The sequence below is a fragment of the Sinocyclocheilus rhinocerous genome, unplaced genomic scaffold (genome assembly GCF_001515625.1).
Source record: "Sinocyclocheilus rhinocerous isolate Xijiao unplaced genomic scaffold, SAMN03320098_v1.1 scaffold2114, whole genome shotgun sequence".
Lineage (NCBI taxonomy): Eukaryota > Metazoa > Chordata > Actinopteri > Cypriniformes > Cyprinidae > Sinocyclocheilus > Sinocyclocheilus rhinocerous.
Genome location: NW_015665011.1, coordinates 20,538 through 32,360, shown reverse-complemented (window position 1 = coordinate 32,360; position 11,823 = coordinate 20,538). Strand labels below are relative to the sequence as shown.

At 35.2% G+C, this 11,823-nt stretch overlaps 2 protein-coding genes and 1 long non-coding RNA gene across 3 annotated transcripts in view; all 3 read right to left on the bottom strand.

Annotated features, from left to right (window-relative positions):
* LOC107730915 (THO complex subunit 3) overlaps positions 1 to 966 on the bottom strand; it is a 5,336-nt gene extending 4,370 nt beyond the window's left edge. Inside the window, exon 1 of the mRNA XM_016541872.1 lies at positions 700 to 966. Within this exon, the coding sequence (XP_016397358.1) occupies positions 700 to 879 (180 nt within the window). The 5' untranslated portion in view covers positions 880 to 966. The remainder of the gene's footprint in view (positions 1 to 699) is intronic.
* Positions 967 to 5,849: 4,883 nt separating this feature from the next.
* Positions 5,850 to 11,823, bottom strand: part of LOC107730910 (shootin-1-like) — an 18,775-nt gene continuing 12,801 nt past the window's right edge. The window contains exons 14-19 of the mRNA XM_016541866.1: positions 11,623 to 11,693; positions 11,441 to 11,544; positions 9,233 to 9,322; positions 8,870 to 8,990; positions 7,430 to 7,706; positions 5,850 to 6,481 (exon numbers count right to left, since the gene is read on the bottom strand). Of these exons, the coding sequence (XP_016397352.1) occupies positions 6,337 to 6,481; positions 7,430 to 7,706; positions 8,870 to 8,990; positions 9,233 to 9,322; positions 11,441 to 11,544; positions 11,623 to 11,693 (808 nt within the window). The 3' untranslated portion in view covers positions 5,850 to 6,336. The remainder of the gene's footprint in view (positions 6,482 to 7,429; positions 7,707 to 8,869; positions 8,991 to 9,232; positions 9,323 to 11,440; positions 11,545 to 11,622; positions 11,694 to 11,823) is intronic.
* LOC107730916 (uncharacterized) lies at positions 11,433 to 11,823 on the bottom strand. The gene is made up of 3 exons (XR_001638730.1): positions 11,792 to 11,823; positions 11,623 to 11,693; positions 11,433 to 11,544 (listed from the first exon to the last, which is right to left on the bottom strand). It is a non-coding gene; the product is annotated as an uncharacterized LOC107730916 (long non-coding RNA).

Sequence of the window (11,823 nt, the reverse complement as noted above, 5' to 3'; positions counted from 1 at the left end):
TTTTTCTTGCTAATGCAAGTTTATATCTCCTAGTTCGGACTTTATAACTTTAACAATTGCGAGTTTGTCAATTCTGAGGAAAAAAAGCCAGAAGTGTGGGATTATAAACTAAAAAGAAAGAATGACGAGTTGATTTTTCTTACCAGAATTGTGAGATATAATCTCGGAATAGCAAGAAAAGTGTCAAAATTTTGAAATATACACTCAAAATTACATTTTTATTATTTTATTCCATGACTTGAATAGACTGCTAAATTAAAACCGCCATTTTCTGCCACCAGATAGGCTCCGCCCACAAAAAACGTAATCACCGTTCCTGTCAGATGTCAAATAGACGTTTAGAAGATGTCTTCAAGATGTTTATGATTTAGAATGCATGTAAAACTGACGTCTTAGAGACGTCTATCAGATGTTTGTAACAGCAGATGCTTTCCAGATGAAGCCATCTTTAACAGACATCTTGCAGACGTACGTGTGCTATCAGGGTTAAATATAAACGAAATAACAAAAAGAGTTTTAAAGCTCCTTGATTAGTTTTGAAGTTACCGTGGACTTTGTTTGTTAAAAAAAAACCTGCAAGCACGAACTATAACTGTCGCAATGCCGGTTTAATATATAAATGATAAGCGCAATCACCATATTTGAATCACTTGTATAATTCAGTGTTTACTGCAGATGATAAACCAAACCGAACCTCACCAGTCGGTCTTTTTCCAGGACGAACACGCTGGCGGTTTTGTCAAATGATCCGGACGCCAGTCGTTTTCCATCGCAGCTCCACGCCACCGAATGCACTTTAGCATTGTGAGCCGGGAACTCTCTGCTTTTATTGTTATTCCTGAAGACCTCCTGCATCTCCTGATGATATGAGGACGCCATGCTTGCTGCTCCTTCGCCGTGTATTTAAGCTGCATCCTGACCCGTAAGTTACTGTCCGCCACCTAGTGTACGGGAGTGACATGACATACTGAAGCCTAAATGATAGATGGAAGCCCATTTCAGCCACAGAAGATAAATAAAACATGCTTTGATAAACATAATTACTAGGGTGTAGGTTTGATTTTGACATTGGTGGGGACATAACAGCAGACAACACCCCCTCCCCATCCATCTACCCAAACATTTTCACATGTATGATAAACTTTTGACCACAGTTTCATGTCATCTAAAGTTTATTGCTATTGTAGCCAACATAGGCTGCTTATAATTCATAAAGAGAGCTTGTTATGTTAGCATATTCATCAGAAAATAATCACACAATTTTGATTATGTAAAACCAACAACACTGCAGCAGCATCAGAGCTCTTGGTGTCTTAATTAGGCTGTATATCATTTTATTTTAATATTATAAATGCATCTGATTGACAGATAAACTGCACACTCTTATTTGATATTTCAGCTAACAGTTTGCTTTGTACATTCAGTTTAACAACACAGAGTTAAAGAGGGTAAAATTTATCATTCATCTGAACCGTGCACGTATGTTTTAAACACTTCGGCTCTATTATATGTTCTTACTCCAGCCATGTATTAAATGTGCGTCCTTGGAAGCAAGCGGTTTTCTAGTGTATTTACTTGAACTTCTCAGGTGATATCAATGGTATGACCTGTTTCAGATGCGGCCGACATTACAATAACAGTGGTTACATAAACATATATTTAATTGTTTGATCAAAATTATTGCTAGGGACAATTTAGTAGTCGCTGGATGTTGGTAGGGACATGTCCCTAGCATCCCTACTAAATTCTATGCCCTTGCATAATTATGAGATAAAAAGTCATATTTTTGACATAAATTGTCGAAATTATGAGATACTATATCATAATTATGAGAGAAAAAGTTGAAATTATGACGTAAAATGTAAAAATGATGAGATAAAAAGTCATACTGTATTTATGACTTAAATTGATGAAATTATGAGATAATTACGAGAGGAATGAAAAGTCATAATTATGACACAAATTATCATAATTATGAGATACTATATCTATTATGAAACAAAAAGTAGACTTAATTATGTTGTAAAAAGTAAAAATTCTGAGATGTAAAGGTTAAATTATGACATACTAAGTCATAATTATAACATAAATTGTCAAAATTATAAGGTACTGTATCATAATTATGATAAAAAGTCTAATTTACAGCATAAAATGTCAAAATTATGAGATATAAAGTCATAATTATGAGATAAAAAGACAAAATTAACTCATAAAAAGTAAGTATTCTGATAAAGTAAAAGTCAATATTATGAAATAAAAAGTCAAAATGATGACATACCAAGTCATAATTATCATAAAATGTGTAACTTGTAAGACAAAATTAACAATTATGCCATAAAAGTCATAATTATGACTAAACAATTCTAAAAGTCCTAATTTTGTTTTATTCTGTTTGTTATTGGAAATGGTTACTATTTACTATTTATCACATGTGTGATTTTTGTGAATCGTATTAAAATCATTTTAGAGCCAGTTTGACCCACAGACATCATAATTATTAATTGTAACAATTGTAACACACACACAAACATTCAAAAATGTATTGTCCCCATTTTTGTAATTCATTTATAGCAAGTGAGATTTCAATGATATTTTGGCCACTGAACTAAGATCGTCTTAGTTCAGATGTCTCCGATTTCCATTTCAGAAATCTGGTCAACTTTACAATACCAAGCTTGATTACAAGTTAACTCCAGCATTATATGTGTATGATCATGCTGTACTCTCCACTCCAACCTAAAAGTTTGTGCTGCTGAGTCTTCTTTTCTTCTCTTTCAACTCCTGCCATTCCTCTCTTCACACGGCCAGGCTCTGTTTCTCACTGGCAGATCCAGTTGCATTACCTGCTAATGCCCTCATGTATATTTCAATGCACTCTTTGTAATGATTTGCACTTTCTTTTGTTTAACTGCACAATGTTAAACTGAACTCAAAGTCCCTACTTAGAGAATAGAGACCAACTACTTAAAAACTTTAAAGAAAGATTTGAGCATGTTGTTTAAGGTACAAATTCTGTGTCTTATTAAAAAAGTTGAATGATGAGATATGGAGCTGACATGCATTTGTTTGCAAAATAGAAAAAAAGGTACAGAAAACAGTCTGTATTTCTTCATAAGTTTATTCAGTCGTCTAAAAGATATGTCGAAGAGGGAGATTTAGATCAATTTAAATAAAAACTGTTACACTCAGTTTAAGCTTCAAAACACACTCATCACAAGCCAGATCAATCACCTCTCAAGAGTTCTTATACAAAATCAAGCCTACACTCCAATAAGGCAGGCTGAAAAGGAAGAAGTGGTGAATACAGTAAGGCCAAAACACATTCCAGAGGTGGTGAAAATCAAGGAGCAATTTAAACAACATTAAAAAAGAGTGTAAATGAGTCACATCAATGTGGGTTATTAGAATCACTTGTGACGACAGAGTGAAAACAAGAATATATAATAAAACAATTCAGACTTTCTGAAAAGTGATGCATAATTGCAACCACAATTATCGTCCGTGTCAAATATTATTGCAGTTGTTAGACAGCCTGATATCAAAGACGTCAGACCACCCAGCTAACAAAAATATAATTTTAGAACATTTTGCTAACATTCCCATTGAGTTACGAAAATATTATCTTTGAATGTCCTCTTAACCCTCTGGGCCTATTCATTTTTGGTCACAATTGGTACCTTCACAGTCAAAAGTGACCGAAGCCTTGAAATCGAACTTTTTTAAATGTTAATGTAATATATTTTTGTTCAGTAATATTTTTTGATTATTGTTTAGAATTTTGAGGAATATTTATAGAATATTTGCACAATCACAATTTTTATGAGCTATTTTTTCCACCGTCATTTTTGACCGCGAAGGTACCAAGTGTAACTTTTTAAAATTTTTCGACCCTTTAACATATCCAAATCATGTCCATGATTTTTATTTTGTGTGTGTGTAAACATAGCTAATGTGACAAAAGTCACCAAGTGTCATCCCATTTCAATGAAGTAAAAAAAAATGACAAATTCTACATTTGCTCAGTTCCGACCAAAGAAGCCCAGAGGGTTAGCATTCAAAATGTTCCGTTTTTTTTTAATGTTTTGGTTATGCATTCCATTTGATCATTTTGCAAACATTATGGGAATGTTACTTACAATGTTCTCTGAACGTTCTGAAACAAGTATTATGTAGCAAAACAGGTTAACATCCAACTAAAATGAATAAAACGTTCCATGAAAGATGCTAAAGTTTTGAGAACATTATGAAAGACCAGATAACAATAAACGAACGTTCTATTAATGCTACTTAAAGAACAATTGTTCATAACCTTGAGAGAACCTTGCCAGAGCGTTAGCCAAAGTTCTACGAACGTTCCCTGTTAGCTGAGCAATACGACCAGGACAACTTAGATGGCCAGAACCCTGCAGTCTCATTAATATTCTCCACATCGTACCATTAAAATGATCCACTTCGAGTCAAGAGGAATCACAAGGCAAATATTCGCAGTTATTAAAGGCAGCCTGATCCTGCACAACATTACAATTTGCAGATTATATTGCATTGGAACAGCTCAGAATTAGTGAGCAGATCTAATCAAGACGCAACTGTCGATCAAAGCCAAACTTTTCTACAGTGCATTCATGCAGTGCAAAGTTTTGGAAATGGGTGGAAGACCTCCATGATTCGATGGTATTTTCCTAACATCTAGGATGTACGATTCAGATCCCCAAGAGGTGGAGTGTGTCTTAAGAGGTAAACAGAAAAGATCACAACAGTTCCTCTTTATGGAAAGAATCACTTGAATGGCTTATAATTGCATCTCTTGATTAATTTGGATAGGCTAGTCCACACTTAGGACCTTTTTGTAACAGCAAAGGTGCCATGATGTGCAGTGCAGTGATTCTGTCAGGATTGTTTTACTGCTTTGCATTGAATCAGAAGTATATTCTGTGCTACTAGCAGCATCTGGCATTGTTATAACAAGTCGTCCTGCCCTAAACTCATGCCATTGGATGAGCCAGTGTTGTCAATTGGGCCCAAGGCACCAAGGTATGACTTGTTAGCATGCAAAATGCATCTTTCTTAAAGGGATAGTTTGAGGGATGGTTCTGTGAAACAAAAAGAAACTGCTTTTTATACAATGAAAGTCGGTGGGGTCTAGTGATGTTTTGGACCCCATTGACTTCCATTGTGGAAAAAAACAGTGAGACATTTCTCAAAATAGTTTATCAGAAGAAAGAAAGTCATACAGGTCTGGAACGACATGAGGGCGATTGAGGACGGTGGTTGCAAAGATGGCAGCTCATAAATCACGTACATCCATGAGGCTCTGCTAGGTCTCAGATGAACTGAGATGAACGGGACTGTTAAAGGATTAGTTCACTTCCAGAATAAAAATTTCCTGACAATTTACTCATCCCCATGTCATCCAAGATGTTCATGTCTTTCTTTCTTCAGTCGAAAAGAAATGAAGGTTTTTGAGGAAAACATTCCAGGATTTTTCTCCATATAATGGACTTCAATGGTGGCCTTCAATGGGGATCAAGGGGTTGAAGGTCCAAATTTGCTGTTTCAGTGCAGCTTCAAAGGGCCCTACATGATCCCAGCCTAGTAATAAGGGTCTTATCTAGCGAAACAATCATTTTCTTAAAAAATGTAAAATGTATATACTTTTTAACCACAAATGCACATCTTGCACTTGAAGCCCTTTGAAGCTGCATTGAAAGTGCAATTTGGACCTTCAACCCCTTGATCCCCATTGAAGTCCATTATATGGAGAAAAATCCTGGAATGTTTTCCTCAAAAACCTTCATTTCTTTTTGACTGAAGAAAGAAAGACATGAACATCTTGGATGACATGGGGATGAGTAAATTATCAGGAATTTTTTATTCTGGAAGTGAACTAATCCTTTAATGGATCATTTTCTCCAAGTATTACAGATCCTCCTTGCTCAGATACTGCTGCTAGTGGCACAGAACTTAATTACACTCTTCATCATTAAAGTTTCCTTGCTTGCATTCTAATGGAAATGTGACTCAGATGTTGAATCTATGAATCCAAGATGCATCTAATAGTACCTACTGTGCAGAATGAATCTGAAGCATGTGACTGATGTCTCTAACGTCTAAACACACTGTGTTTATTGGTAAAGGCAGATACAGTACATTTACGCTGAAAGAAAAAAAAATGTGTCGTCTGGTAAAATGTTTTTTTTTTTTCAAGCTGCAATTGATGAAATGATCTTTCTATATTCATTTAAAATATGAATGGTTGGTTTCAAATTTGGAATAAACAAATTTAGAAAGCATGGTTTTGTGCAAATAATGCAGCTGTCCTTGCAGCGCCACTTGCTGTTAACACTCGGCGTCTGTGCTACTGTTTGCTGCATTGGGGCTTTGTGCAGAGGAGCTGATGGTGGTTTGCAGGACGTTACTTGCATCCATATAGCCAATCCCATTGGGCCCCGCCCACTTCTCTGGATCGCCATCCTTCATTTCACTGATTAGAAAAGTATAAGAAAAAATATATAACAAAATTAAACACAGATCATAACATCTGGCAAAATAGGTAACAATCTTACAGGAATAGTTCACAGAAAAATGACATTTTGTTGAAAATGTGCTCACCCTCAGGCCAGTTTGTTTCTTAATAAGAACAGATTTGGAGAAATGTAGCATTCCATCACTTGCTCACCAATGGATGCTCTGCAGTGAATGGGTGCCGTCAGAATGAGAGTCCAAACAGCTGTTAAAAACATCACAATAATCCACAAGTAATCCACACCACTCCAGTCCATCAGTTAATGTCTTGTGAAGTGAAAAGCTGTGTGTTTGTAATAAACAAATGCATTATTAAGACGTTTTAACTTTAATCCATTGCTAAAATACAAGCTCATAATCTATAATATAGCTTTCTCCAGTGAAAAAGTTGTCTTGTCTTAATCGGGAGAGAAATATGCACAGATCAAACACCGTTTACAAGCAAAAACAGTTCTAAACAAATATGTTGGTGGATTTTGATGTGAGACGACTACAGGGATAGACTTTTTCACTGGAGGAAGCGTTATTATGGATTCTGGACTGATATTTTGGCCAGAAGTGATGGTGAATTTGTTTATTACAAACACACAGCTTTTCACTTCACAAGATGTTAACTGATGGACTGGAGTGCTGTGGATTACTTGTGGATTATTGTGATGTTTTTATCAGCTGTTTGGACTCTCATTCTGACGGCACCCATTCACTGCAGAGGATCCATTGGTGAGCAAGTGATGCAATGCTACATTTCTCCAAATCTGTTCCCATGAAGAAACAAACTCATCTACATCTTGGATGGCCTGAGGGTGAGTACATTTTTAAGCAAGTTTTCATTTTTGGGTGAAATGTTCCTTAAATGGATTTATTGTGGCTGACTGATGAACAAACAAGTTGTGTAGCATAACCTTACCCTGAACAGCACCCGTTGGTGACTGGTTCAGCGGGCTCTTTCTCAGAGAGAGATCTGCAGACATTCTCTGACTGAGCGGCTCCTTTGGACTCCATGCCAGAATCGGAGCTCTGTCGAGCCACGGCTGGCTCTCGGCCCGAGTCTGAGCTGGTTCTTGATCCGCGCTCGCTGCCCGACAGAGAGCTGCTTCCCGGCCCTTCTGTGTCTTTGCCAGAGTCAGAACTGTGTCGGCCGTTCAGGCTGTTTGATGAGGAGACTTTACTCAGCTGCCCATCATCTACAAGAGCAACAGATGAAAGACTGTCATTATTTGCTCAAGATATGCAGTATGCTTACAGTATTTTCAATAATCTTCCATCCAATTTTGTCCTACAGTCATTTTGCCCAATCATAAATCTTTGACTAAGCAATAGAAAGTAGCAAATTCATGGCTGTCAACTAAAACCTGCAAGCTATTATAAAAGCCCATTGATAAAGTACTGTATGTCACACTTCCTGTTTAAATATGCAAGACAAGTCAACTAGTTGATTAAACGGAACTGCAGTTGCTAGTCGACATTGGAAATACTAGTTGACTAGTCGGAATGTAGGCATTTTAATGTTATGTTTTAAAAATAATACATTATTTTGAAAAGTGGATATCTGGAGTGGAAAAGGTCATTTTTTCACCTGGCATGCATGTGTTTCCTTCATGTCACTGTGGGAGCGTATGTACCCATTTAAAGTGGGAAACATTATGAACGAAAGGGAAATTACTTTCATCAGAAAGTTTTTGTTGACATTTTTTCACGTTATCACCATATAATGCCTAATAAAAGGTTGGTTATATGTGCAGCACTGCTTTGTTTACAGGAGTAACCATGGTTAGCACTGTATTTCTGCTTGGCCAAAAGCGCCACCTGCTGTCAGAGAGTGAACTTGCATTTTCATTCAGCCCGTCTGTTGCCAGCACTTGTAAATTTGAACTGTTTGATGGAAAATAAGATGAATTCAGATTATTTGACACTTTGATTCATAGTTTAAGTATTTCAAATCAATCGCATATACACACAAGCTGCGTCCTCCGGAGGTCGCATTTGTAGTCTGCATACGTCATCAAGGATGTCTTAAGAAAAGTAACCGCAATCAAATTGACTTATTCCTTGTGAGGTGTAAAATGCTGCAATTTCTTTTTTACTTTGCAATTTAATGGTTACTTTTCTTAAATGAGACTGCCCCGATGATGTATGCAGCCTTCAAATGCGACCTCCGCTCCGAAATGAGACACGGCTACAGTGTTTTTGAGGGTTTCTTACTTTTAGACTAGTCGACTAGTCAGTTATAAAATGTCCGTTTAAATGACTGAAATTTGTCGTAGCGCACATCCATAGTAAATACATAGTAAATGTATGCGCTTCAATTTCATGGGTTCTTCTTGAAGGGCGACGTTTATCCTCTTGCCTTCTGTGTCAGGATCACAGGCCTGTTTGCGTCTCCTCCTCAGAATTACTTCCAGTTCACTGTCCTTTTTAGCATGAACTACTTCCTGGAAACCACGACTGGGACTCTTCTTCACCGTCTCCTATAGATTCAGAGAGAAAACAGAATTTCATGAATGAAGTTTCAGTGCTTAGTTCGCAATTTGGCATTTCCGAGCAAACGGTATTTTGGTATATTTTATACGTGTATTTGTGCAACTAATACTACTGGACAGATTATAATCATCATTGAACTATTTTTTGTAAACAAACAGAAAATGGATAAATTTCTGTAATCTGTGGATCAATAGCTGGACTCGTAATCAGCTGTTAATCAGGTGCCTACCAGAATGCCTTTCAGCTCTTCCATTGCACTTCCCTGGTGCTTTTCCTCCACTGCTGCTGCTGCTGCTGCTGCCGCCACTGGGCTCGGCTGCTGTGGATCAGGAACAACGTAATTATATGATCAAATCATAAAAAAATTCCCAAATAACATTACATGATATATCAGTGTTGTTACTGTTAACTTAAACTATAAAAAAATGTTTTAGTAATTGAAATAAAGCTGAAATAATATATAAATATTAGAAAAAACTTAAACTTGAAAAACTAAAATTAGAAATGTTGTCAAGGAACTAAAATAAATAGAACTGAATGAGAATTCCAAATCAGTTTCTGAAATTGAGTTGCAATCATGCAGAAGTGTAATTTAAATTTAAAAAGTATAATTTAATTGGAAATTAGAATAATTGGAAATCGAATTAATTGAGCAGTATTACTTTAATTTTACTTTTTAATAATGTTTATTTTTACATCGTGAATTACCTATGTTGTCATACACACAGCTTATGAGGTACTCAATAATAATAACAATAATAATAATAATTAATCAAAAGTGACAGTAAAGACATATATAATGTTACAAAAGATTTCTATTTCAAATAAATGCTGTTCTTTTGAACGTTCTATTCATCAAAGAATCCTGAAAAAATGTATCACCGTTTCAGCAATAATAATAATAATAATAATAATAAATGTTTCTTGAGCAGCAAATCATCACATTATAATGAAAATGTTCTGGTAATTGAAATAAAGCTACATATTAGATTAAAAACTTAAACTTGCAAACTAAAATTAGAAATGTTGCCTTGTTAAGTAACTGAAATAAATGTTGTATTCAAGTTGTAGTAAAATTACAAAAATTATAAATAAACATAAATTAAAAGCTAAATAGAAATATTAAAAGAAAAATACACATAACCAAATCATAACGTATACTAAAATTAGAATATAAAAAAGCTAGTTCAAAATATTAATAAATAATATAAAATTCTATAAATTATACTAAAATAACACTGGTGATATAGATCACCAAAACATTACGCATAAAAAAACCCCCTTGTAAATTACTAACAAGCAGCTACAGCATGGGGTCAGGTCAGCAGATGATGGTACAGGGTAGAGAAAACATAACAGAACATCAATCAGTGCACACGATATACACAATATACTGTATTCATAACCAATGTGAGAATGTGAGTGTGTTACAGGTGTAGCATTTAGAACGGAACGGGAATTCCTTTAAAATTCCAATTCAGTTACACATGCAGACATGTAAGTTAAATTTAAGAAAGAAGAATTAAATAGGAAATTAGAAAATCAAATTAACTGAACAGTAGTGCTTTAATTTTACTTTTTAATAATGTTTATTTCTACAAAATGAATGACCTGTTATCATACACACTAATAATAATAATAATAATAAATTCATCAAAAGTGACAGTAAAGACATTTATAATGTTACAAAATATTTCTATTTCAAATAAATTTGGTTCTTTTGATCTTTCTATTCATCAAAGAATCCTGAAAAAAAACGTATCATGGTTTCAGCAATAATATTAATCATGACAATTGTTTACAACATAGATAATAATCAGAAATGCTTCTTGAGCAGAAAATTATCACATTAAAATGATTTCTGAAGGATCGTGTGACACTGAAGACTGGAGTAATGATGCCGAAAATTCCGTTTTTGCATAAAATATATTCAAATAGAAAACAGTTATTTGAAATTGTAATGATATTTTACAATATTACTCTTGTTACTGCTTTTTTGCTGAAATAAATTCAGCCTTGGTGAGCATAATAAATATATATACATAAAATAAATAATATAAAATAAAAATGTGCTAGGGTAAATGTTTGAAATATTTATTGGAATATTTATTTTTATAGACCATGAAGGAAAAAAATTCATAGAATGCTCAAATTGACCTCAAAGTCTTCAAAATAGAGCCAAACAACACAAAGCAGGTTTACCAAATGTAAACCTTAAACCTTAATTCATTTTTTTCTCACTAATTTTGTTGGTTTGAATGACTTAAATCACTCTACTGTGTGAATGTGTTGAATTTCTTTTAATTGCAATAAGGTAAATTCCTCTTCCTGTCATTCCAATTCAACATCCTGTGGGGTGTGGCCAATTTGATTCAAACTCAAACTCATAAAGGGAGTCAATTAAAATCTGAATTCTGGTCCAGGTTCAAAACCTCACCTTAGTGTCCTGACTCTTCACAGGCCTGAGAACCACGCCGTGTTTGATTCTCTCCATCATTTCATTGACAGCTTTGACTTTGACTTCGTCCACTGCTTCATTCACTGCATCGAGAGAGAATGTGTTTGTCCAGATACCAATAACAGGGCAACAGAATAAAAACACACTGTAGGGACAATCACCTGGGGCTTGCTCTAGTTTGGGGGTTCCTTTACCTCCCTTGGAGGATTTCCTCATAATGGCAATGAGAGAGCTGCCGTAAACAGAGAGATGCAATTAGATGTTCAACGACACTGTTCTTAATGATTGTATATGAAAGTTCGGCTTCAGCGCAGTAAAGTGGAGCGTTACCTGAGGGGGTTACAGCGGGAGGGAGGAGGCGG